We start from the raw sequence: 27,498 nt of genomic DNA, 5'->3' as shown, positions 1-27,498 counted from the left end.
TTGGTACCACAGGCGTCACCAGCTGGTAACCCCGCCTCCCGGCAGCCACACTTAAAATACTGCAGAAACACAGGCCCTCCCGCCTCATCCCTTTTCCCATAATTCCTTCCCCACTAGCTACCCATGACCCTGAGGACTTCCAACAGTCCAGAAAACACGCCCAGGAAAGTCACTCTGTGCCCTCAGTTACTATTGGCCAACCGTCGTTAGTTCCGGCCTCCAAACTCGGGTTGAGCCGCTTGATTGGCTGTGAGCGTGGTCGGGCTCTGACGTCCACTGGGGGGCGTGGCTTGGGCTCAGCTTTCAACCCACGCACGGCAGCACCATGTACCGCGCACTCCGTCTCCTCGCACGCTCGCGTCGCCTCTTCCAGGCTCTATCCGCCAGTGCTGCAGTCCCTGGGGGAGCGGCCCCTCTCCCGCGGTGTGTCCCGAACGTCGCGCGAATGGTGAGCGGGCATCTCGGGCTGGGTTTCTCCGGCGTGACCTTCACGTCAGCGTGTCCCCGGTGTCCCCGCGGGCCGGGCCTCAGCGCCAGCGCGTACGCTCACCTTCCGCCCCGGTCGCTGCCTCCAGCCGTTGCGATGGGGATGCGCGCACCGCTGGGGCTACGGTTGGGGAGGCTGTGCGACTGGGCAGATGTGCCGCAGGCCTGCGCTTGCAAAGGCGCTTAGCCCAGGACAGTCTTCTCTGGGCCAGTGCGTGCATGGGCGAGGATGTTGGGATGCAGGTTTAGTAGCAGGGGATGACTTAGGGTTCAGGAATGGATGCAGGAGGTGCGGCAACAGGGACGATGTGGGGAAAGGGGGAGTCCCCTGCTTGCCCAGGTAGCAGGCCCTGGCTGGCGGGACACAGCCCTCCGCTAGTCTAGGGACACCTCATCTCTGGTTCTTTGGCACCGAGGGGCACTTCCCTGCTTTCAAGTCCCCAAAGTGGATGAAGCTAGTGTGTCTTCTGAACGGAAAGGCCTTATTTCTTACGAACTTGACTGCATGGCTTGTGAGGTTACATGTGTTTTCTCCCACAACTTCTGTACAACTCTCAACTCCATAAACGTGTATTTATGAACGTGAGTGCTCCAACGCATGCCGGAGGAGACTGGATAGGACCGGACTGTAGGTGAATCAGTATTTTGTATTCAGAAAGATAACTAAGGAGCTTAAGGGCCCAAGTCCAAGGTATGGCATGCTTCATTAAGCCCCTTTGCTCTTTAGAGTGCCTTAGAAAGTGTTAAACTGTGAGTGTGCATTAAAAAAAAAAGTTTGAGAAGGGACTAGTTAGGAAGACCACCGCTAGGCGAAGTGTGAGGTGTAATTTCAAGTCCTGCTGCTGCTTTCAGGTAGGTTGTCTTTGTGTCTCAGGTTCTACAGGTAAAATTGAGATAATTACAGGGGCTTATCAAGATTGAACCTGGGAAAACACTGTGTAGTTCTCTGCTCATTAAATACACCCCCTCTAGCGTACTTGAAAGGGCCAAGATATTCTTTGGACTTCAAGAAACTTGTATGACATCTCTATACCAGAAGTCACAAAGTCTTGGGGCTGGGGGAGAGGACACCAGTGGAGAGCATTTGCTGCTCTTGCGGAAGACAGGAGTGTGTGATTCTCAGCATGTGTGCCCAGTGGCTCACACCCACCTGTAACTTCAGCTTTAGGGGAATCTGCAATAGTTGTGACACACATGTGTGCGCATGCACGTGCGAGCACACACACAAACACACATACCTGCATGAGTGACACATCGCAATAACGTAAGTCTTGAAACGAAGCTATAAAGTCCAGGCTGCTTAGAGTTCCTGAAACTCTGTGCTGGTGATTTTAATTCACTTTAAAATCTCTTAAGGAAGACTGTGTTTCTTCGTTTTGATGTATAGTTTAGGGGAACAGGAAAATGGAGCAAATCCATCTTGGCAAATGTGAAAAAGCAGCAGTTCCCTGTTCTTAGGGTTTTGTAATGTCAGAAAATAGAATCAACATACTTTTCTTTTTCCCTGGTTCCAAGGACATTTCTTGCCCTTTAACCCTCTTGTCATTTCCAGCTAGTCTGTTGATTTTGTTCAGAGTTGTTCTCTGGTGTTGAGAAATTCTCATAACCCTGAAAGCCCTGGGTTACCTGTTATTTAAAAGAACACCCCAAAATTCATCTGAAGTGCGTGATATGGAGGTGTTGATGAGCCGTTGACTGCCTTCTTTCTGTTTGGGGCCTTGTAAACAAGGTGGTCCATATACTTGGGATTTAAAGGCTGTTGGCAAAGATTAATAAGCAGGAGGCTGTAGAGAAGGTTCGGGGTCAGAGCCCCTGGTGCAGTTTAGGGAAGGAAGGTTTGATTTGCAGTTTGGGGGTGTGGTATAGCATGGTAGGGCCAGCACTTATGTTTTTCTCTTTACAGCTGATCAGATTTTGTTTGCTTTCATCAAGGTAAAATAATGCCTTATCCTTGTCTTTAGGCAAGCAAAAATTCCTTCCGTATAGAATACGACACCTTCGGTGAACTGAAGGTCCCAGCGGATAAGTATTATGGTGCCCAGACTGTGAGATCTACAATGAACTTTAAGATTGGTGGTGCGACAGAACGTATGCCAGTAAGTGGCTTTGTGGAGATGTTGGCTTAGAAGAAGGCTGGATTCACACAAGCGTATTAATATTTTACAAAATTAAAATGTAAATTTATGAGAAAGCCAGCTTTCTAAGTAGGAGTTCTCTTTTATTAAAATGCCAAGAGCCTTTTAAAGTTTTAGAATGCTGTAATTTTCAGCCAAGGCTTTCTGAATACTTTGGACTTTTAGCCATCATAATTAAATGGCTTGCTCATGGACTGTAGTAATAGTGTGTGGGTGTGGGTATGTATGTGTGGGTGTGGGATTCTTAGAGTGGCTTACAGGCTGTGGTCTGGGTAGTCCAACAATACCTGTCTCCCAGTGTAAAGACCAGGGATCTGATAGCCATTCCATGCACAACACTGGATGTCTCAGTGGTTCCAGTCTGCTGCCTGAGTTCCAGGGAATCTCTGGAGTTGCTAGTTTTCAGTCTACATTGTAATCCTAAAGAAATAGGTTCTAATAGCCAGCGAAGGGGTGTCTCTGCAACAGGATAGATGAACTTGCCCGTTAGAGTGAGGGCAAGCAGACAAAAAGCAAAAGCTTCCTTGTTGTTGTTTCTCATGCCAGCTAGCAGAAGGAGTGGTGCAGATTTAGTTTAGGTTTTTCTGACCTCAGATGATCCCGCCAGAAAATCGTACACAGTGTGCCTAGCTCTTCAGATTTTGGTTGATTCCAAAAGTGGTCAGGTTGACGACCAAGATGGGACGTTTGAAGGGTGTGTGTGTGTGTGGATTCCGTAGCTGTTAAACATTTTTATTTCATTACTCAAGTTCTTTTTTTTAAAGATCCGGTTATCTTTAAATATACTTTCTTTTACAGTTTAGTTTCCAGAAGATAGCACATTACACAAACACGTCAGAGTACTATCATCAGGGGCATATGTGAGTGTTAGTTTGGTACATAACGTAACGAGACAACTCTGACACATTCCGTTAAATCTAGATGCCACAAGTAAGATGATTTCACAATGTGTTGCACCAAGGGAGGTAACAACTGGAGTTGTGATATGTCACTGACTGTAGGATACATCTTGATACTCAGGGGGGAAGAGTTGGTGAAGTGCATCTTACCCTTCAGAGCCCACTGGGGCATAAAGATGGTCAGTGCAGGGAACAGGTAGGCCTGGAAGGAGCCAGGCTCCATCTGGTGAGACACTGTGTACTAGTTATCTTCCCAGGATTCTTTTATCCTAAATACTGTTAATTCCACATTTTAACTGGTTTTTAGGCCTCCACACTGAATCCTGAGGAATTTCCAGAATTTTATGATGGCAGCAGACTCTTGAAGAAAACTCTTTGTCAACGTTGCTGATGGTGTCCTTGACAAGGAATTAAACACAGAGTCTGAATACATATTTGGGTGGCCTAAGGTAGTGACTGAGCCCCAGATATTCTCATATTTCCTCTTCTCGGAACAAGGAAGTGAACTCCAGCTGGTTTTGAGGGAGGGAGCATGGCTGCTGGTGCTCTGGAGACCATGGACAGTGAGCTATCAGACTAGTCACTGAGTTTTGTTATATAAAAAAAAAAGCCATGTCCTTTGAGCTTGGTATGATTAGAACCGAGTGTTTGCACCTAAGCTCCGAAGGAGAGTTAACCCCTAAATCATTGTCCTGACTGTTACATCTAAGCTTCCTGTAAGGGCAGAGAGGTGATGAGTCTCAACTTCAAGCTTGAGTAATTTAAGGATAAATATCACGGTCCCCCTTTCCTCCCATGGTATACCTGGTGCTTCTTATTTTGATGCCGTGTAACAGAACTTTCTTTGCTCTGACCCCTTTGATCCCTTTTCATTTTTATGGGTTTGTCAACACTAGACTCAGTCAGCCATCCAGATAGTTGTGTCACTCGGCCTTTGGTGATGATTCAAGTCCCCATCTATTTTCATGTTGAAAACTTAAGTTTCTAGTTGGGTATAGTTCTCACCTGAAATTCCAGTGCTTTTCTGGTTGTTTTGAGGTCAAGTTTAAAATGATGAGAGAGAATATGTAAGGAGGGGGAAGATTGAGTACTATTTATTTTAATATATACCACATAAATTAACACAATACTTTATAGTATACATCCATGAAGAGCAGTTATTGGTACTGTTTTTATATGAACATTTCTGTATGTGCATGTGTGTTTTGGCTGTAGATATGTATACATAGATACAAACTTTATTTTTTTTTCTGTTCTGTTGAGTATACACTTAAGCAATTTTTCTCTTTTCTAAATTTTTATGGATCATAGCATTGTTATGAGTTTTATGTCTGCATAAAGTTTTCATGCTTATTATCTAAAATTGCAATTTTTTTTTCTGGTTAACTCTAGATCCCAGTCATTAAAGCTTTTGGCATCTTGAAGCGAGCTGCTGCTGAAGTAAATGAGGATTATGGTCTTGATCCAAAGATCGCTAGTGCAATAATAAAGGCAGCAGATGAGGTAGGAGCTGATAAGCGTGTTTATACAGTGGCGGAAGCCCTGAGAGGTCCACTGTGTTATGATAAGCTCTGCCTGCGGGAGGGGCGCTCTGAAAACTTGGGTTAATGAATTTCAAGGTAGAGTGGCAGCATTATTAGTATTACTCAGTGAGGATTTAATGCGGTGTTCAAATCATCTTGCTGTGACCCTTCTGGGTCATTTTATGTTTTTTAAGTCTCTGTTGATGTGTATAGTTTTAAGGAAAAACAAGGGATAGTTTTAACTTTGGGTATTTCATCTTACGAATAAATGATTTCTTTTCAAATTAGTTGATTAATTGGTTGTACATCTCGAGAATATAATCTCTTTAGGCACTGTCTTGAGGAAGTGGTCAGAGATGAGTTGAAACATTATGTTTGAAGTGTTGCCTTTACAGTGTTTATGATGATGAAAAGGAAGTGCTCAGGTCGTAACAGCTGTGTGTATAACGCAGTTACCTTAGTTATGTTACCAGTAATAGAAACGAGTTCCTAAAAGTGGCTTAGAACAGAGCCTAATCCTAGACAGAGGAACATTCTTTAAAATATACTTTATGATTTTAAGTTTCAAAGTTTAGAAAAAGAAAATGGACAGAAAATGTGTTTTCCTATGTAGCCCCCAACCCCTCAATGTTGGTAGTAGAATGCATAGATGCTGAGGTTCCTTTGTAAACTATGTAATAAAGTCTGGTGTCCCCCTGTCAAGTGTTTTAAGTTGTTTCTTGCTTCCTTGTAGCAGCGGACACAAGCTGATACTGTAAATGCTGGGTAACACTTGTTAAGGTCTGTTCCAGGCCATTAGATAGACATGCTGAGTACAAGCGCAGCTTTTAAAACATTAAAAAAACCCTTTTTATCCTGTGAGTAGATGACTCTGGGTGGAGCCCACGGTAACTGAGTCCTTCATAAGCACACACCCATTGCAGGTGGAATGGAAGCAGTGCTGAGGAGGGGCAAGGGCAGGAGCGTTGGATCTGGGATGGAACCAGACTTCGCTTTGTGCTCTAGACAGATGACTGCTTCCGTTCATAGACCTGGAAAAGGAGACAGTGACTTAAGCTAATGGAGCTCTCAAATGCATCTTCATCTTCCAAGTTAGTCGTTTTATAGTGAAGTTAAGTATTCACTGTGTTAGGAAGCCTACAATTTAAAAGCTACCACATAAATTGAGACGTTGAAACTCTCAGAGGGGCAGTGAGTAAAGTGTAGGGGTAAAGAAAGGTTCCTGCTTCACAGGCCCCAGAACCCAAGTTTGATTTACAGCATCCACGTAAAGGTGGAAGGAGCTCCTAACTGTACAAAGTTGTCCTGTGACTTAAACACATGCACACATACGCACACACATACATGCACGCACACACACCTGTGCACAAAATAACTAATAAATCTAAAAGAGAAATCTGACCGAAACTGGAGCAGTTCTGGGCAGTGTTTCCCATTTGGCCATTGCTGCTTGTTGGACATCTGTGCAGTGAAGTAGCTGTTAGAAGGCACACATTATTGTGCCCCTGGTTAATTTTCCTGCTGACTGTGGCAGTAACATCTGTTGGATGTGCCTGCTGAGCAACAGCAATAAATGTGTGTGAAGACATCACCCTAGCAACCTCACAGGTGGTCTTGTACTGCCGTAGGCAGCAGAGGAAAACAGGAAAAAGGGCTTTCATTCAGTTTTCATTTGAGGCCAGTAAATTGTCACCATTCAGAATATATAAAGTTTCTTGTTCAAAGTAACTATAATTAGAAAACATGATGCCACAGATATTTAGGATTTTGCCACAGCTGTCTTTAACTGTCTTGAAGCTATTAGCAGGCCACTTAGCATATGAAACAACCAACTATCTTTAAAATAGTTCTGTAAGCAGAGCTTTACTCAGTCATGGTAATTTTAAATAGCTAAATAAATGCCTAGTTTTCCTCATTTTAAACAGACTTAACTGTGCCTGTTCTTTTTCCTACAGGTAACTGAAGGTAAACTAAATGATCACTTTCCTCTGGTGGTGTGGCAGACTGGATCAGGAACCCAGACAAACATGAATGTAAATGAGGTCATTAGCAATAGAGCCATTGAAATTTTAGGAGGTGAACTCGGCAGCAAGAAGCCTGTGCACCCCAATGACCATGTTAATAAGAGCCAGGTGGGTGCTTGCTCTCTCTGCATTATAGGGACACACTGATAAGTGTGTCAGACATGGTCCTCTTAAGACAAGCATGGGGAGTTTGTCCAGCTTTTGTTCTTCACTAGAAAAGACTTAAGTTTTTTCTTCCTGGAATCATGGCTGTTTCGAACTTGATAAGACAGTCACTGTTAGGGCATCTTGGTTTAGGGTGTGTATGTATTTTTATTGATTCAGTTATTTAAAACATCCTTTATTTCAAAATAGGTTTGTAAAGATAATCCAGTCCTCTTTATTCTGTGACCACCCTCCTGTAATGCTAATGCCTTTATAGTTGGCTTCAGTTACTGGGACTCAGAAGTTGCTGTGGGCGCAGTACTCTTGAACAGGCTTCTTTTACAATTTCCCAAGTTCTCCACTGAGTTTTCACTTTTAAGTTTAGGTTTCCAAGAGAGTGTTCAGGTTGTGGATATATAGTCTGTAACAGTCACAGTGCCTTCACTTGGTGTGTAGATGGAGGCTGTGAGCTTTTAGGGGCACTGTCCCATAAGTGACAGGCCCTTCTCATTGCAGCCTGACTTACACTGATGTTACACTGTTTGTAAAGAGCTGCTGCTAGGTGTCAGCACCATTATGTTTGCCATCATGTCATATCTGTCACATTTTGCCCCATTCCTGGCATCACATCTGGAGCATCAGTCTAGAGGAGAGGTAGACTTTTCTGGGTGTGTGTTAGATTCACTGCAGAAGTTATCAGAGGTACCTTGAGACTGGAAATAATCTCTACTTAAAAAGGAGAGAGTTTGTCAGGGGATCTTACCTATTGACTTATTGTTGGGTATTTTGTTGTTTTGTTTTATGGTGTCCTTTTAGTTGTCAGCCGTGCTGGGCATAGAATCCAAGACCTCAGATACCAGGTGGCTGTTCAACCACTGAGCCCACTGCTGTGATTTTCTTTCTTTCTTTCTTTCTTTCTTTCTTTCTTTCTTTCTTTCTTTCTTTCTTTCTTTCTTTCTTTTTGTGGTTTTCTTGAAATAGAGTTTATTTGTGTAGCTGTGGCTATCCTGGAACTCGCTCTGTAGGCCAGGTTGGCCTCGGACTCACAAAGATCCATCTGCCTCTGTCTTCCCAAGTGCTGGGATCAAAGGCGTGTGCCACCACCACACTGCTCAGTTTTCTTTCTTTTTAACTTACTAATTGGAGTTTTCCTGTAAGGAAGCCTTGCTGTCCATTTATTTATTCGTTGTGTTTAGCGCTATAAATTCACAGTGGCTTGCTGTCTCTTCAGTTAAAACCATATATTTTGTGTTTAAGTTACTGAGATTGCCTGAGTGTGGGAAACCGTGCTCAGTTGTGTCCTTTAGGTATGCTACTGTCTTTTTTTTTTTTGTTTCCTCTGAACCCACACCAGTATGCATAGTAAGTTATCCAAGTCTAGTGCAAGACATCAAGCTCATCATATATTTTCTGTGTTCCATCCCTGGAAACAGTCAAATAAACAAACAAACAATAACAACAACAAAAACCAAAAAACCTAGGATCCTGGGTACTAGGTCTAATATGTTTTTAAGTGTTAAAAGCAAAGTTTTTTTATACAGTTTATTTTTAAGGTACTTTTAAAGCTCAATATTACCTTTAAATATGTTTTTTTTTTTTTTTTTAAACATAATTTGTAGTCTGAAGTCCACTTCAGAATGATGTGGTAGGAAACAGGAGTCCCAGACTGAATGCATGCTGGTTAGGTTTAAGTGGGTGATGCATGATGGTCATTGGACTGTTCCTTTCTCTGGAAGTGCTTTGGTAGTTGCCATAAGTCTAAAACAAAAAGGGGGAACTGTAGAGAGCTGCGTAATGCCGCGCCTTAAAGATGGAGCTGGTTTCCGCCTTCCACCTTCCCGATGGTGAGTGCTCTGTGTCTCTGTCAGGAACAACTCCACATTTGGCTAAGGCTGAGGATCTGGCTTGCTTCCATGTATGTGGACCTATCTGCATTGCCTACGTGGCACGCTGGGGTTGGCTACCCAGAGGCTATTTAAGCTGTGGGCTGGCTTTCCCCAGGGTCCGATGATTGTTCAAGGTTCCTGAATAAACTGCATTGAAAAAAAAAAAAAAAAGAAACAGTTGAAATATGTAAATAGCAAATGTATTTTAAAATCACATCATGCCGTGAAAGTACAAGGACAGCAGTGTACACACCTAGCTGTAAGTTTCACAAGTTCTAAATATTGTGCAGGTCATGCTATCTGACAGCTTGGCTTTTGTTTTTTTTTTTTTTTTTTTTTTTTTGGCTTCCCACCTCATGGAGTTTTTCTAAAGTTTACTAAATAAATGTTTTGTATAGGAATGGCATTCTAGGACACGTTTCTGCTTTCAGATATGCTTGTTAACTCCTATGTGGACTGTCCTTTTTTAGGAAGCACTTGTAATGTATAGTGGATTTCGCATGCTTGGTTATAATATGTATTATGGCCAATATACTTGTGTATGAGACAGTCCTGAGTATGTTCCTTTTAGGAACTTGCTTTTAATTTCACCGATTGACCTATTACTTGCCATATGAACACCACTGAGTACTGTACATACTGGATTTTGAATAGTCACCTAATTGGTTTTATTTGAAGTCCCTTTTCCTGACCTCCAAGAGCTAACATCTTATGTTTCTTTTGAAAAATTCCCCACAGAGCTCGAATGACACCTTCCCCACAGCAATGCACATCGCCGCTGCAATGGAAGTTCACGGGGTCCTACTGCCCGGACTACAGAAGCTACATGATGCACTCAGTGCAAAATCCAAAGAGTTTGCGCAGATCATCAAAATCGGGCGAACACACACGCAGGACGCTGTCCCACTTACTCTTGGGCAGGTACAGGCGTATGACTCACTTTGCTCAGTTTTGGGACTGAACAAATTATTAGTGTTTCCCCTCAAAATTGCCTTTTAAATAAAGGCCAGGTTCATAACAACAAAGGTCAGTGGTAGATTTTCTTAATTAACCAGTGGACAACTTTTAATAGTATACACATAGGATCAGAATATGCTAGCAGTCAGCTGGGCTCTGTTGGGTGCTGGATTCAAGTTTTGCTTTGATGTAGAGCAGTTTTATGACTGTGGGAAAGTTACTTAACTTCTCTGAGCCTTGTTTTTCTGGGTTGTAAAGCAGGGAGAATGCATGGTTGTGAGGCTGTAGTGAGCTCAATGACAAAGAGTGTTTAGAACCATCTCCAGTATATAGCAGATGTCTTCATGAACCCATTATTATGAATGCTTCATCTGTCTCTCCTAACGTAAATTAAGAAGTTATTTATTTAAAGCAGATTGTTTTAAAGTTATTATGTGAGGCCCATCTTACCCTTTAACATTACTTTGACTGTATGTGAAGAGGAGTACCTCTCAGGGTAGCAAAAAGCATTTTTATGTTTCTGTATCAACAGCTGAAGGGAGATCTAATATTGTGAACTAAAAAGAAACCAAAGGAAATTTATGAAACAGTTTTGTCTCAGCTCACACTCCAGTTTGGGAGGTAGAATATGTATAGTTTATGTATAAAAAGATAGCCATCCATTGCCAAATATCGACTGGTAGTTACCAGACAGTATTTTCATGAAAACTAGGTGAGGGTGGGAACTTGATTGCTGCCCACTTGGGTGGATTCTCTGTGGCAAATAATAAACAATGCTTCATTGTTTACCATAATTTTTACAGAGAGAAGGAGGAATACTTTAGAGGTTTAGCAAAAAGTGAATGAAGGGATAAAAATTGTCTTTTTTTGCCATTTTCTTTACATCATTAGCTCTTAGTTCTATTTGTAATTTCTAAGAAGGAAAAATATGTGCAGTCTGTTTCTCCTGGTTCCTACTTTTTATCTTTTTTTTTCATTTTGTTTTTTTGAGTGTTGCATATTGAAAGCCGCTATACTAAAAATCCGTTTGAGCCAAGTCTCAATCTCCTGAATGGTGTCATCACACTTAATCATGACAGCCATTCTGTTTTCTTTTTTACTTAGTGAGAAACATATTTGTTTTGATTGGAATTGTTTTTTGAGTTTTTGCAGTTTTTAAAATGCATTCTCTACATAGAGCTGGTGTGTGTGTGTGTGCGTGTGCGTGTGTGTGTGTGTGTGTGCGTGTGCGTGTGTGTGTGTGTGTGTGTGCGTGTGCGTGTGTGTGTGTGTGTGTGTGTGTGCGCGTGTGTGCGTGTGTGTGTGTGTGTGTGCGCGTGTGTGCGTGTGTGTGTGTGCGCGCGTGTGCGCGTGTGCGTGTGCACATACTACAGGGGAGGAAAAGGAGGGGGAGAGAGAATGAAAAAAAGTTAATATCTCATAAATTAGATCTGCCTTTTGAAATGTTTTCTTTAGAATATAGAAACCCCAATATATAGAAACCCCAATCCTAATCAAAAGTATTTAGTTTTTCAGTATTTTTAGGTAGGAGAAAAGACTTAGTTTAACTATGTATCGTGGCTTCCCCAGATATGGCCAACTGTAAAATAATAAGAGCACAAGGTTTTTTGTTTTCTGTTTGTTTGGGGTTTTGTTTTGTTTTGTTTGTTTGTTTTTGAGAGAGGGTTTCTCTCTGTAGCCTTGGCTGTCCTGGACTCGCTTTGAAGACCAGGCTGGCCTCAAACTCACAGCGATCTGCCTCTGCCTCCCCAAGTGCTGGGATTATAGGTGTATGCCACTGCCCCTGGCTGAGCATAAGTTTTTTGTCCCTGCTTAATTATTAACATGACAGACAAATTGATGGTTACTTTAAAGTGACATGGTGTGGGAAGCAGTGCGATGCTGACAGCAGAATTAAAGTGCACAGTGGTACTGTGATCCTGTTTCACTGTAGCCTTCTCAGACTGTTGAATGAGGTGTTTCACTCTCAGCTCCCTGTAAAGTAGCCTCTTGTGTTTCCTCTCGGGAGTTTAAGCTGAAACTATATGGAAAATACTTCTGCTTTCTTTTCTTTTCTTTTTTTTCCCCCTTTTTGGGTTCTATTTGCTATTTTTTTTCCTCTGGGCTATACTCAAAAAGTGGGGGAGAAGATCAGCTCTTTGGGTGGATTGTGGACAGAACAGGAATTTAATGTGGTGGAACTGTTCTTTTTAAAGGGTCATTTCATGCGCTGTTTTCTTGACTCTGTTAAAACTTAGGTTTTAAACAAAGCTACATGTTAACTATTCTCATGGTTGTATCTTGGAGAGTTGTAGCCCTTCCTCTTACTTCATTATGTTAATGAATTCACATTAAGTTGCATATAACTTAATATTCCGCACTACATTGTAAAAGCTTCTGTTAGTGCCATTAGAGTAAGTTGTATGCTGCTAGGAATTTGCTCTTACTGTGATTTCTCCGTGTCAGGAATTCAGTGGATATGTTCAGCAAATCCAGTATGCGATGGTGAGGATAAAAGCCACCATGCCAAGGATCTATGAGCTTGCTGCTGGGGGCACTGCCGTTGGGACAGGCCTCAACACCAGGATTGGCTTCGCAGAAAAGGTGGCCGCGAAAGTGGCCGCACTCACAGGTGGGGGACCACATGCGTCATTACTCACCTTCTTCATATCAGCGTATGCATTTCCTACATGTTTCGAGGCTGAATTCTTCTGAAATTTCCTAGTGACATGTTCCCCTCACCCCCGGCTGGTGTTGGTTTCAGTAGTTAGGTTTGTTTTACTTCTTAAAGGCTTCCATATAAGAGTTTATAGGCATGCGATTTACACGGTAGCTTTGTTTGCTCTCTGGTTGTATTCAGTCCTTTTTCTTCAAAGCTGTTTCAAGTAGTTTTCAAGGAAAGCAGAAACAGTTGACTGTTGAGAAACTTATGTGATAAGTGTGCTGTAAGCTTAGTTTTTGTATGTCATTCTGTGAGATTTCTTTGCCTTAACATCTTTAAATACTGTCTTCCCGTTAGTACAGTACTATAATCTGAATAATAATTTGTTATTATTAGAACCAGCTTGTCTTGTCCAGAAAACTGATTAAGATGCAGATGTTAACCAGAAAGTTAGGGGTACTGGTAACTATAAAATACATATCACAGGCTAATAGGTGAGTTTTTAGGATATTCATTTAGTTTCTTTTTTAAATATCATATATGTGTACAATGTATCCTGACCATATTCAGCTCCCATCTAGACTCCCAAACATATCTCCCTCCCAATTCCAAGTCCTCCCCTATCTCAGTATATACTCTCAAGCTCAGTTTGCGCTGCCCTGCCCATGTGTGTGTGGGTGTGAAATTATCCACGGGGGTACGGGCAAGCCGCTAGTAGCCATCCCCAAAGAAAAATGGCTCTTCTTCCTCCAGCAGCCAACACCTGCCAATAGCGCCTCAGGTGGAGGAGGGGTCTCCTTGCAGAAATTTTTAACTGGCTTGATCTTATGAGATAAGCACAGCCGATGTGAGTTCACACAAGCAGTAGCCATGCCATGTCAAGGACAGCATTGCCCATCTCTCGCCCCATCCTCTAGCTAGTCATTCTTCCTGCCTTCTCTCTGAGATGTCTTTGAGCCTTGGGGTAGGGGTGATATGTATGTGCTTTCTGTGGCTGGGCACTCACATTTGCTGTTCTTTAGCTGAAGTTTTTTTTTTTTTTTAAACCACGTTTTAATAGAAAGGAACTGTATTCGGATTTAGAGTACAGATTTCAGAATCTTTGTTTGTGGGATGGGTGGACTGAGACCATAGCTTATCTGTGCTCCCTGTTTTCTCAACAGTAGAACAGACTGGAATAGACAGAGATTTTGAACAGTCGTATAAGATTGGAGTGTGGACAAAAAGCAGAGTGAATTTCACAGTTCTTATCCTTACTCAAGAGTAGTGAGGCCTGGTATTCATGTGTTTGTTAAAGAGTCATGTTAAGAGGCCCTTCAGGTTGTTGTAAAGGAGTATGGACACAGCTTGACTCTTAAGCATTTCCCTCAAGTGAAAAATCTGCATTTATTTATTTATTATTGACTTATAGACGTTTGTAGTACTGGGACTCAAACTCAGCCAGCACCTTGGGCATGCTAGGCAAGCAGTGTCATTGAGATGTGCACCCACCCCTCGGTTCTAATTTGCTCTGTGTTGGCCTTTTTGGACCTTGTTTAACTTGCTTATGGCTGGCAAGCATGTTTACTCTTCACTGTTCACTCTCGGAGCTGTTTTCCTTCCTGTAGGTTTGCCTTTTGTCACTGCCCCGAATAAGTTTGAAGCTCTGGCCGCTCACGATGCACTGGTGGAGCTTAGTGGAGCCATGAACACAACCGCATGCAGTTTGATGAAGATAGCAAATGATATTCGCTTTCTTGGTTCTGGTCCTCGGTCAGGTCTGGGAGAGCTGATCTTGCCTGAAAATGAGCCAGGGAGTAGCATCATGCCAGGTAAGCACATAGCTGATAAATTCTGGGGCTGGAATTTGACTATATCCCAGGGGTTTGCAAGCATAGAACATGTCTGTTCACTTTCTGCCATTCCTGAAGCCGTGGGGGGGGGTGTGAGCAGCACTTGTTCTACGGTGTCCATATGGATCTTTGCAGAACTTTTAAGCTGTGTCACCTACCGAGTCAGGAAAATAAATGACTTGAGTTAGCGATGTTTTGAGGAACCTTTGTGTAGTTGACCTTAAGTCTAAGTCAAGAGTAAAACGCCAGAGTAAAACACTTAGCCTATGTTGAATAAATATGAGTTCTACGGAAGTCATGTGTCATGCTTTGCCTCAGATTCTGTCCTGTTAAATCCAAGGGACCGACACTGGATGGAGTCGGTCTAGGAAGTGAATAGAGTCGGGTGAACAGTTGCTTAGGGAGAGACTAATGAGTTGACTTTAGTTGGAGAACTATCTTGATATTGGGCTCTACCCCTTCAGCTTCTTACTGCTGCCTCACATGGGGGAGGGACCAAGAAGACTTGCTGATCATGTAGCTGAGGTGGCAGTATGTGTATAACAGCATCAAGATTCACAGAGGCCCCTCTGCAGGCCAGCTGACCTGTAGTAACACTACAGAGTGACTTTTTGTTGTTTAGAATGTGGACAAAGCTTTCACTAGACTTTTCTTAATTGTGTGTGTCATATATGGGCTGTGTATGTGCATCGACCAGAAGAGTTTGATTTGCACTACTGTTTGAAAGATGACACATAGGCGTAGTTGATTGCAAATTTAAAATAACTGTTAAAAAGAGAAATGGAGCCAGGTGTGGCAGTGCGGATGGTTAATCCTAGCACTTTGGAAGCTGAAGCTGGAAGATTATAAATTCAAGGACAAACTAAGCTACCAGTATTATTTCAGGCCTGATAGGGCAACTAAGCAAAGCAATGTTTCCAAAAGAAAAGACAAATGAGAACATCACAGTCAAAGGGGGTCATGCTCCACTGCATTCTCTCTGCTGGGTGGAAGACTTTGCTGTGTGTGGCTTGGATTTGGGCTTCTTAAAGGAGCTGGAGCCCTGGAGACCTGGGTGGTAAATACAGTCCAGCCAGCCTTCTCTGTATGGACCTTGTTTATTGATGTTGCCAGCTCTTTTCTTAGCTGCCACCCTCTAGGAGGGTAGAGTCTATGTCTTTCTAACTGTGTATTTTGTGCCTGGTTTCGTAAATGCCCACATAGGAAACAAACAAACAACCATAACAATGGAAAACCATGTGTAAATAGATCTTTGATTTTTGTGTGTGTCTGTGATATTGGGGATCGAACCCAGGCCCCCTCCCCTCATGTTAGGCAAGTATTCTGTTTTTAGGATGTATTCCATGTCTTAAAGTTGTATCCCTAGAACTCTATACTTTTTGAGTCAAGACTCACTAAGTTGCCTAGGCTGGCCTTCACTCAGTAGCTCAGGTAGTCCTTGAACTTGGAATCCTTTTGCTTTAGCCTGCTGAGTGACTAGAATCATAGCTTGTGCCTAAACTTTGCTCAATTTGACGTCTTTTTATTTAATAACGTTAGATTTCTTCCTTGTACTGATATAAAAACAGTCTAAAGTGATACGGGAAACCATGGATATATTTGATGAGATTCTGCACTGGTTTTCTCAAAGGAAAGGTGAATCCTACTCAATGTGAAGCAGTGACCATGGTTGCAGCCCAAGTCATGGGGAATCATGTTGCTGTTACTGTTGGAGGCAGCAATGGACATTTTGAGTTGAACGTTTTTAAACCAATGATGGTAAGCTTTCAGTTTTAATTTTTAGCAGTTTTTGATTGAAGACCAATTGCTAATGCTCTTGTCTTTCCTCAAGATTTCTGGAACTCCCACAGAAGGTAGTTGTGTGGTGTAGGTAGCAACTGGAAGCCAAGTGTATCCTAGTCCTTCTGAAATAACCTGGAATAGTAGATTGCAGCCCTACTCAGCTCAAGTGATTTGACAGTTTGCTCTTTTAAGTAGTAGAAAAAAGAAACCTGGAAGACAGAACTTCTTTGTCTCTTACTACAATGGATGCCAGCACCTAGAAATCAGTTCAAGGCTTCTTAGCTTTAAGAGTATACCTCCCTTACAGCCCTGTCCTTTGCTCATTCTGCAGCTTTGTGCCATATGCTTTCAGACTTGGTTAGGAAAGACTGACTCACTGTCACTTTCTTTCATGGTTTGAACACTGGTCCAGCCTCAGGTCCTTCACGTTGCTTGCATTGTTCTCAGACATCATCTTTGCCTTGTTAATGGACATCCCCATTCTCTTAGGATACCATGTTGGTCCTCTCTCCATTTCTTCAGCACTTTTTCTGTCCACAACAAAGCTTTCTTTAATTTACTTGTGCTTTTTCCATGTGCCTTGGAAAAAGCTGTCCACCAAACTTCTATTTCCTTCATCATTGCAAATGTGGAACAACATGGTATCTTCTTGTATGCATATTCTTGAGCTTCAGACAGCCAAGCTGAGTCACCGTTAAGTCCATCATATGTACAGTACTGTATCTGAAACACACTAGAGGCTGGTTTGTGGTATAAAGTCTAATTGATAAGAATATTCAAATGACTATTAGTAGATTCATTTAAGTTTCACTTTGGATCACACAATATTAGATGCTCACAATAAAACAATAAACATGATAAGGTTTTGTTTTGTTTTTGCCTTCATGGCGTGTTTATTTTGTTGGGATTGGTAAATGAAAGACAGGCCAAAGTGAACTTCAGTTCTATATACCTTCACATCAATGCCATATTTCCAACAAATAGTGCCAACTGCCTAACGTATACAGATGTATAACAACTGTGAATTTCTAGATTTTTAATCATTTATTGCGTCTTAAAATAATACCATTTTATCTTATTCCTTCTTTGTAAAGGTGAAGATGAGAAAAAACTGGTAGATGCAGTCTTTCAAGGCATAAAGTAAAACTATTGCATCAGCCATTACAGACAAGACAGACATTGGGGTGGGAGCAGACCTAATTGAAAAAAAAAATTGTCTTTAATTAGAAAATCCAGATATTTGACTTACAAGAGTCATTAGAATCAAATTAAGCTTTACTGTCTAGCGTCTGTTAGAATCCATCGTGGAAGTACAGCTTCCAGACTTTTGTGGGTTTTAGACAGGTATATATGGGAAGTGTTACTCAAAAGAAACAGTCGTTAAATGTACCTGTTGGTTTTATATGATCTTAAACATCATGTGATGTTAAAATGATCCTGGAATGTTTGTTCTATTAAGCATAAAACAGAGAATCCAAAATTTAGCATCTGCTTCTGCTGCTCTTTCCCCTGCATAGATGAGTCTTTATCCATTTCTGCTGTCCACTTCCTCTGTGACAGGTAGGACTGCTGGACAGTGGCCATAGCACAGCCCTCCTGTTTTGTGTAGACACCATGGGCTCTTATATTAGTTATCCACCACGGCTTATATTAGTTATCCACCATGGGCTGTCTTATGTTTGTCCCTCACTGTGGGCCGTGTCTTGTATTAGTTATTGGCCATGTGCTGTCTTGTGTCAGTTACTCACACTTAGGTTTTTTTCTAGCATTTTTAGATTTGTAACTTTTTGTCCCCAGTGCCTCCTGTTCTTATTAGTTTCCTTGAGTATTACTCTGCAGAATTGGTTAGAGTGATATACATGTCCAGCATGGAGCATCAAATAATGCATGTCATTGGACAAAAGCAAAACAAAATGAACTGAGGCTCATAAGTGATTCTTCTTTCTTTCCCTCTGTGTCTCTCTGACAGATTAAGAATGTGTTGCACTCAGCCAGGCTTCTGGGGGATGCTTCAGTGTCCTTCACAGAGAACTGTGTGGTGGGGATCCAGGCCAACACAGAAAGAATCAGCAAGCTAATGAATGAGTCTTTAATGTTGGTGACAGCTCTTAATCCACATATAGGTAAGTTTGGGGGGTAATGCCATTTTGAAAGCAGCATTTAAAAGCTTAAAAAAAAAACTTAATTTTTTTAGAAAAGTGTGTGTGTGTGTCTCCCGTGGGAACTCCCAGAGAACTGCTTCTCTGACCTCAGAGAAACTCTGAGGAGTCAGTTCTCTCCTTCTACGGTGTAGGTGTGTGGTATGGAACTCAAGAGCCCCAGTCTTGGTGGAGAGCACCTGTACACACTAAGCCATCACATCAGCCCTCACTTCATGTTAATAGACTCAGATGCCTGGTGTTGTATGCAAACGACCAGGGAAGGTTATCTGTAAGCCTCTCTGTTGTTAGTGTCACTAGGTGGCACTGCCTGATTACCAGCAGCAAATGGATTCATAGGTTTCTTCTTTTCCTAGATACTATGTAGTTCTTTGATTTTGTTTTATCAAATTCAAATATGGAATGTTACTAATTAAAAGAGAAAAGCAACACATTTGATGCTGATAGGGAAAAGGTATGAGAAAACGAGATACTTTTCCTGAAACTATCCTTTGTGTTCCTAGTCCTTTTCAGATTGTCACTGTTTAATGTAGACTTAGATTGCAGCCTAACTGGCACCACTGCTCAGCCCATTAAGGCATCTGCTCTGGCTTGCACAGGTGGAGGCAGCCACTGCATTCTGCTGTGTGGTTCCCTCTGCCAAGAAGATGGCTTGGGGCTGCTGTAGAATGAGTAATGGCGTAATTGTGTGGCATGATACAGTTAGCACTTTAGAATGTTCTGTAGTCCTGATCTTAGGGGCTGGATTTTTTTTGTTTGTTTGTTTTTTGTTTTACAAAGTTGGTAAAATGACTTGACTCATTTAAAATGGTTACACATCAGTATTTTAAGTGGAAAGGTGCAAAGCAACCCCAAATGCTCATGTGAGAAACACTCCAAGTGCTGCTGACACCCTGTCTAAGAAAGACTGGGGAGATTTCGTAGACCCTGTGAGGAGAGATCCACCCAAAGTGATGTCTCTGGCAAATGAGCCGTATGAGCTTGCCAGGAACCACGTCACTGGCTAAGTAAGGCCTGGTCCAGGCCCTCAGTGGCCGTATGATGCACAAGGCTGGTACTTAGCAGTGTTTTGTGCTGGTGAGCCCACAAACAAGGTTGTCATCCTCACATAAGTTCAGAAGACAAGTTGACCCAAGAGTTGAATGTGAATACCTTTCCTGCAGGTGACTGTGGTTGCTCCATGCCTTTGTCAGCACCATGAGCACCCATAGAGTCAGCTATGAATGAAGGAGAGCAAGTACAGTTCTGAGATGGGAGTGTCCAGACATGTGCCACTGTACTGCCTGGTTTCCATCCTGCCTCAGCAGGCCTGTCCCTTTGGTCATAGTCTTCTGGCTTAAGTTTTATTTTTGTCCTCCATCACTGACTTCATTGTCCTTGCTTCTGCTTTCTATTTTTTTTTTCTTTTGTAAATGTCCAGTTTTTAATGTCAAAGCAACCTTGAGAACTGTGATCTTTTGTTTCATTTTTGAGGCAGGGGCTTGCTGTGTATACCAGGCTGAGCCTAGTGATCATGTCCGGATGCTGGGATTACAGTGCACCATCCTGCCTGAGCTGCCTGGGTTCCTTTGTCTAAATCCATACTTTTGCTAAAACTTTCTAAGCAGATGGCAGGGAATGGCAGCCAGTGTGGTGGAGTGTCCAGAAGAGCAGGGCCATGGGAAGCAGGCCTGCTGGAAGTCTCTCAGTCTGGCTGCTCCTGCCTCCACAAGGACTTCCCATCTCTCTCTCCGGAGGCAGGCCCGACAGCTGCCTGTTAAATAGCTGTCTGTTCTGCACGCCTGCCACTTTTAACGTTTTATTGCTGCCTTAGAAAGACAACGTACCCAAGTGTAGATTTTTATGTCTTAGTGCTTTATTATCAATTTTTATATTCTCTCCCAATTATTGGTCCATTTTAACATAAGGACAAATCTTGGATAGAATGAGGTGTGCTTACATCTATTTCCTAAGAAAATTAAGGTTGTATTTTATGGAAGACATAATAGTTGTTGGCTGGTCACTCATACACAGGGTTTTTTTTTTTTTTTTTTTTTTTTTTTTAAGACAGAGTTTCTCTGTAGCTGGCTGTTTTGGAACTCGCTCTGTAGACCAGGCTGGCTTCAAACTCAGAGATCCGCCTGCTTCCTGAGTACTGGGATTAAAGGCGTGTGCCACCACCACCTGGCTAACTCTTACATAGTTTTAAAGTAGAATATTCTACTTTATAAGAGGCCTATAACATCAATATCAAGTAAATGATGGTTGCCTGTTATTTTAGAAAAATTTCACTACTAATGTTTATGTTGTGTGTCTTCTCTTCAGGGTATGACAAAGCAGCTCAGATCGCCAAGACTGCACACAAGAGAGGATCAACTTTAAAGGAAACAGCTATTGAACTCGGCTATCTCACAGCAGAACAGTTTGATGAGTGGGTAAAACCCAAGGATATGCTGGGTCCAAAGTGATTTAATTAAATTTGTATTAAAATAAACTTATATGAAATTTAAAAAACAACTGTGTGCTTTTACATGAAAATGGGAACATTCAAGAGGAAACTATATAGATTTGAGCATCTGTAGCTAGCATATTGGTCATCTGCATGAAGCTCCAGGGCCACAGTAAACTCAGTGAGTAGAAAAGAAAAACAAAAATACATGACTTACATAGTCAAACCTTTGATATTTGAATATTTGTGTTTGTCACTTCATAAGCTTTTTGAAAGAGCCATCAATTTTAAAAGAGATTTAGTTTGTGTTTGGTGGTTGGTTGGTTTTAACAACTTGATAGTAAAGTACTTGTTATCAATTCACAAATCATGTCTCTAACCAGCTTGAATTTGCCTGTGCTCCCAGAGCATAAGCTGGCCACGCCCTTTTGAGTAAGGATGTACCAAACATCACCCATAAGTCTGTGCTGCCTAGAATGAAAAGCCTGAGGATGAAGGGAGACACATTTCCTGTGTTGCTGCACTGTATTCTTGCAGGAGGCTTCTCTTTAAGGGCCTGATGTAAGTGTGCTTGCCTTTTTTCAGTCAGGTGAGGAAGAACTTTAGGAAAGAAGGTTCTTGAGAGCTGTACGTGTTTGTCAGTAACTTGGGCTCTTTATCATATTGACTGAGAAGTGAGAGTTGAAGCTCAAAGGAGCATAGGCAGTGAACCAGAAGGAAGATGGAAGGAAACCACTGAAAGCAAAGATGCCATGATGGAGAAGAGCTTGGTACTGGGTGCCAATTTCTAGACGCCTTGGAAGACAGGAAGCTGGTAGACTGACTGGTGTGGTTAAATTCTACCTTATGCCTGCTAGTCAGGTTTCTGGGCAGTTCTCTGTAGAACTCACCTCCTCACCATTACAGTGCAGCTGATAGCGCACATTTCATACTTACTGTCCCGAATTTGTATGCGTGAATGAAGCACCCAGCATAGTGCCTGCCTCCGCTTTCTGAGCTCGCTGAAGAGAAATGGGTGAAACTGCAGATACGTAACAGATTTTAAGAGTATAAGATTAAAAGAATAAATAGAGTATAAGACTAAGATGAGCATGGTAGCACAGGCATATGTATATTATAACATCTTTTTATGTCACATAAATTTTCAATTAGCACTCTAAATTTCCTTACTGTATTTTCATACATACATCATACTTACACTCTTTTCATTTCCCTCCCTTGTCCCTCGCCTCCTCTCTTCCCCCACATTATCTCTGCTTCTCTTCCTATGTGACATGTATTTCATTACTCCTTTTTTCCCTCTTACGATGGCTGAGACAGTTGTCACTTTGACACACCTGGGAAGAGGGACCTTCACTTGAATTGCCCTCATCAGGTTGGCCTGTGGGCAGGTCAGTAGGGACATTTCCTTCATTGCTAGTTGATGTAGAAGCTAAACTGTCAGATGTGATGTTGAATTTTGCATCAAGAGGCTATAGAAGCAATTTTTTTTTTTTTTTTTTTTTTTTTTTTTTTTTTTTTTGGCTTTGCTGGGACAATGGATGCTGGTTAACCAGAACTGAAGAGTTAGCAGTGATTAATGAGCGACCAGCATCACTGAGCTGAAGGCTCCTGGGATACAGAGCCAATACACAGTAGCTATGGTCCAGAGGGGACCAAGGCTACTTCTCACTCTGGCAACTAAACTTGGAATAAGGCATAAAAGTCTCACACGTAGTACTGATTTTGGTGTCATGTAAGCTGCAGGACTTTAAGGGCTATGGAAAGAAACATGGTAGTAATAGACTTTCGGCAGAGAAGCATTAGTTAAGGTGTAGCCTAAACTGCTGTGGAGAGCCCCTCTGCTGAGGGCTGAACTCAGAGCCTTGAGTTCACTGAGTCATGAACCTTGACAACAAGCACTTTTACCCACTGAACCATCTCACTGGTGCTAAAAGCAGCTTTAATTTTGATTTTCCTGGTAGCTAAGGATGTTGAATAATTTTTAAATATTGAGTGGCCATTTGTATTTCTTTGAAAGAACTATCCTGTTTACTATCACATTTATTGATTGAATGATTTAAAAGACTTTTTGCTGTGTAATTTTTGCAGTTTTTATATATTGTAGATAGTAATCTATCTGATGTACAAGCAGCAAATAAGTATCCCTTTTTGTAGCTAGTCTCCTTATATTGGTGATTATTTCTTTTGTTGTGCAGAAGCACTTTGATTTCATGTAATTCCATCTGTTAATTCTTGAGATTATTTCTTATACTATTGAAGTCATTTTTACAAAGTTTTTGACGATATCTGTGTCTTGGAATCATTTGCCTGTTTTCCTTTAGCAGTTTTAATGTTTCATGTCTTACACTGAGGTCTCTGGACTAACTTTTATCTCGGTTGATGGTTTGAATCTGGTGCTAATATATTGATTCCCAACATTAAGTTGCTTTTTGTCAGATACTGGGTCATAACAATGAGAAAAGTAACTAAGATGGGGATATGTGTGGGAGAAAACACAGAAGACTGACTGATGGGGGAAAATGAAGCCATAAATGGCCTGCAGAGGCAGAAGCAAACTGAGGTGCTGCATAGGACATGTGATCACAAAATGTCAGCATCAGCATGCTCTAAGAGGGCACTGTTGGGCTTTCTGATGTCGTTTGTGCAAGTCCAAGTGAAAGTCTGCTACTTGCAACCCACTTGAGCTGTCTCAGTCTTCCTGAAAACAACTCAGGTAACCATTGCTGTTATGGTTTGCATTGGAAATGCCCATCAGAAGAGGCTCACATTTTAAACACTAGATCCCCAGTAGGTGGCGCTGTTTTGAGCGTCTGAGGAACCTTTAGAAGGTGGTCCAAGCCAGCAGAAGTGGCTTACTAGTGACAGGCCACTGAAGGTGACACTTGACCCCAGTTCCTACCTTACTCTCTTGCTGCCTTGACTGTTTGGGCATGAAACATTTTACTCTACCATGGTGAGTTAAATCCTCTGAGACAGTGAGCTAAAGTAAATCCCTTCGTCTTTTAAGGAGTTCCATTGGGTGTTTTATGATCAGGATGCAAACTAATATAATTAGCATTCTTTACAGGTGTTCTCTATGCAGATCTAATGGGGGCATCCTGGTTGGCACATTATTCTGAAGTCAAAGCAAATAACCATGGGCAGGGAAAGCAAGATAGTCTTTTCTCAGGATCATTTCCATTCACAGAACAGCTGAACTTTTGCTGGCACTTTCCATCATTCCCCGCTAACACACGTGTTTACCAGCTCCCTTGTGGCTTGACGTTATAAACATAGTTGCCATTTTGTAAGTCCTAGAGCCCATTTCAACACTGGATCTTTGTTTTCTGGGATTGCAGTATAAATGTAATTTTCTTTGTTGTTGACAAGATTCATTTTTTTCTTACAGTCACAAAGGGCAGACATAGTAAACATTTCATGTGATATGCTCTTGTTACATATATTGGTGTGTGTGGCATTTTATTCCCTGTCTATTACTCTAGAATAGGAATGAGCATCCTGGGCAGGAAAACCAGAGTAGAAAACCAAGGTGTTTAGTTCTCAGTTGCTCTGGGTTAAATCATGGTTCTTTTAATTCTTTTTCTTTTTAGACATGAAAAATTTGATAAAAGACTTCCTTTGAGCTAGCTTCATCCAGTTCAGTTTTCCCAGCTATTGCACTAGCATCCTGGAGTTTGCCTCACTCACCCCTAGCTATTTCTAGTTAGTTTATTTTTTAAACCTTTCTCTTCTCTCCTATTTTAGGCTTACAGTGAAGTTAAGAGGCCAGGATGAAAGGCTCCTGTGTATCCCTCACCCAGCTTTGCCTCATGCTAACTTCTCACATGACCACAGTACAGTGGTCAAGGCTGGGAAATGAATTGTTATTTAAACTGCAAGCTTTTCTTCAAACTTCAAAATAATAAGGATAAAAAAGACAAAGGGGGCTAAGCACTCCTGCTGTGCTTCTCCCTTCTCCCCAGGTCTCCATGCTGCATTTAGCTCTGCATTGTCCCTGTTCTCTTCCAGTCTCTCACAGCTTCTCAAACCCTTGGCTTTTAATCACAAGACACTTATTAAGTCATTTTGCAGACTCTCCTCCATTGTGAAAAGGCCTATAGATTCTGACCATTCTGGTTGTAGAGCAGTTATGTATTTGGCTGTGTTGATTTGGGTTGCTGGCCCATCTCTATGAATCCATCAATCAAAGGGAATCCATCAATCAAGAAAAGGGAATTTTGTGTTAGAAGTCACGCTGTCCTACAGAGTAAGACCTTGTTTTAAAAGGTATAACCCCAAAAAGAATACTGTAGAAATAATGCTACAGGGCCCTGGTCTGCCTGATGGGTAGTGCTGATGTTCTATCAAGAGGGTGCCAGCCATGTTTCCATACTGTAAAGTTACCATTTCTCTCTCTGCAGTTAGCAGGCGGTTGGGATGATGTGTTGAAACTACCACTTTTCTCTTCAATCCTTCACTCTTTAAGTTCTTCATCCATCAATGAACCTTGTCTGCAGCTTTTGTGTCAGTTGCCTGATAACAACCCATATGTCTTTCTGTTGGCAGTTTGTTATATGTAAGAGCTGTTTCCTTTCCCCATTGACTGTGTTCTAGCTTGTTTTCCTGCTGCTGTAATAAACACCATGACCAAAAGCAACATGAGGAGGAAAGACTTCATTTTTAGCTCCCAGGTTATAGTCCCTCATCAAGGGAAGCCGGGGAAAGAGATTAAGGCAGGAACCTGGAGGATGGTACAGCACTCAGTGGGCTACGCTCTTCTACATCAGTTATCAACCAGGAAAATGCTTTAAAGATGTGCCAGCAGGCCAGTCTGATGGAAGCAATTCTTCCACTGAGGTTCCCTTTTTGGAGGAGACTAAGTTTGCATCAAGTTGACTGCTGAAGCTAACCACTGTAACTTGCTTAGTTGAATGTTTATGACAGCATGGACGGACAGTGTTTGTCTTAAATGTCAACTGGCTGAGACTTATTTATGGGCAGAGTGCATGGAATCTTATGAAAGAAGTGGGAAATAGTAAGATCTGTGCTCCACAAGGAGAGCAACAGAACCAGAAAATTTGAACACAGGGGTCTTCCTAGAGACTGATACTCCAACCAGGTACCATGCATGGAGATAACCCAGAACCCCTGCACAGATGTAGCCCATGGCAGTTCAGTGTCCAAGTGGGTCACATAGTAATGGGAAGAGGGACTGCCTCTGACATAAATTGATTGGCCTGCTCTTTGGTCACCTCCTCCTGAGGGGGGAGCAGCCTTAGTAGGCCACAGAAGATGACAACGCAGGCACTCCTGATGAGACCTGATAGACTAAGATCAGAAGGAGAGGGGGACCTCCCCTGTCAGTGGACTTGGGGAGGGGCGTTCGTGAAGAAGGGGGAGGAAAGGTGGGATTAGGAGGGGAGGAGGGAGGGGTTTATGGAGGGATACAAAGTAAATAAAGTAATTAATAAAAGTTAAAAAAAATAAAAAGAATTAAAAAAAAAAGAATGACCCAGGAGACAAACTGTCTGTGAGGGCCTTTCTAGAGAGGTTTAACTGAGGAGGAAAGACTCATACCCGAAAGCAGGCTACACCATCCCATGGGCTGTGGTACTAGACTGACTAAAAAGAAAAAAAAAAAGGAGCTAAATAGCTCTGCTTGCCAATGTGGACAGCTGCCTCATGCTCCAGCCTCCATGCCCTCCCTGCCATGATGGACTACACCCCTAGGAACTGTGAGCCAACATAAACCCTTCTTTCATGAAGCTACTTTTTCAAGTATTTTAGCACAATAACTAACACAGGTGGACATTTATTTTATTCTGGGTCCAATGCCATCTCTTTTATTTTGTGACTTAGTTTACATTGAATTTGGCCCTTCAGGTGTGTGTGTGTGTGTGTGTGTGTGTGTGTGTTACTCTTCTTCCTGTCCCTCTCCTGCTATGTGTATTTCCTTTTTACTTTTCAGCTACCACAAGATTTTATATCTTTACGACTTCCAATCATTTTTATAATGTAATAAAACAGATCCTGTGAGGCATAGTATTACCTTTTAGTGGAAAATATGATCATTAATTAAGGCTGGCACTATTTTGTTCACATCTCTGTCCTACACTGTACAATTATAAAATAAGGAGCACTCAGATCTTAGTGATTTTATTGTCATATAATACTATGAGATGATAAACTATTTACCCCTAAGTCACTTATTAGTGGACAATAACAAACTGAATCCATACCTTCGCTTATAGGGTAAGGTGCACCTTGTGTGCAATTTCCTGTGAACTTAGAACAACTTTAGATCACTGTAGGGATTGAGAGATCCAAAGGGATGATTGAAAAAGCTAAATAATCACAGGGGACTAACAACACACACACACTCCAACACCTTTCGAGGGAGAAGGCATCCAGAGAATAAGCCCTTCTGTAGTCTAAGGAGCAGGATCCACCACCACCAACCCCCTCCTGCCATGAGGAAAGAGCGGAAAAGGATCCTATACACTTCAGCACAGCCAGAGTATACGGGCTCAGTGTTTGAGTCAGAGGGCAACTCCATAGAGCAGCAATGGTCTGTAGTCTTTATGGCCTGCAGTTTAGCTTATTTATTGCTAGTAGCTTTG

At 42.0% G+C, this 27,498-nt stretch overlaps 1 protein-coding gene across 1 annotated transcript; it reads left to right on the top strand.

Annotated features, from left to right (window-relative positions):
• Positions 1-264: 264 nt before the first annotated feature.
• On the top strand, positions 265-20,964 carry Fh (fumarate hydratase). The gene is made up of 10 exons (XM_060364734.1): positions 265-448; positions 2,448-2,582; positions 4,913-5,023; positions 6,999-7,175; positions 9,836-10,018; positions 12,500-12,665; positions 14,303-14,506; positions 16,158-16,285; positions 18,279-18,432; positions 20,773-20,964. Exons 1-10 carry the CDS (start codon positions 326-328, stop codon positions 20,913-20,915), a joined length of 1,524 nt encoding a protein of 507 aa, XP_060220717.1. The 5' UTR covers positions 265-325; the 3' UTR covers positions 20,916-20,964.
• The last annotated feature ends 6,534 nt before the right edge of the window (positions 20,965-27,498 follow it).

Source organism: Meriones unguiculatus, chromosome 11 (assembly GCF_030254825.1).
Source record: "Meriones unguiculatus strain TT.TT164.6M chromosome 11, Bangor_MerUng_6.1, whole genome shotgun sequence".
NCBI lineage: Eukaryota > Metazoa > Chordata > Mammalia > Rodentia > Muridae > Meriones > Meriones unguiculatus.
This window is presented reverse-complemented; position numbering and strand designations above follow the sequence as displayed.

Excerpts from the sequence above, each read along its gene's own strand:
- Fh (XM_060364734.1), top strand. The coding sequence starts at position 326 with ATGTACCGCGCACTCCGTCTCCTCGCACGCTCGCGTCGCCTCTTCCAG. Across the intron at positions 5,024-6,998 it reads TAATAAAGGCAGCAGATGAG|GTAACTGAAGGTAAACTAAA; the intron begins GTAGGAGCTGAT and ends TTTTTCCTACAG. Across the intron at positions 16,286-18,278 it reads ACGTTTTTAAACCAATGATG|ATTAAGAATGTGTTGCACTC; the intron begins GTAAGCTTTCAG and ends TCTCTCTGACAG.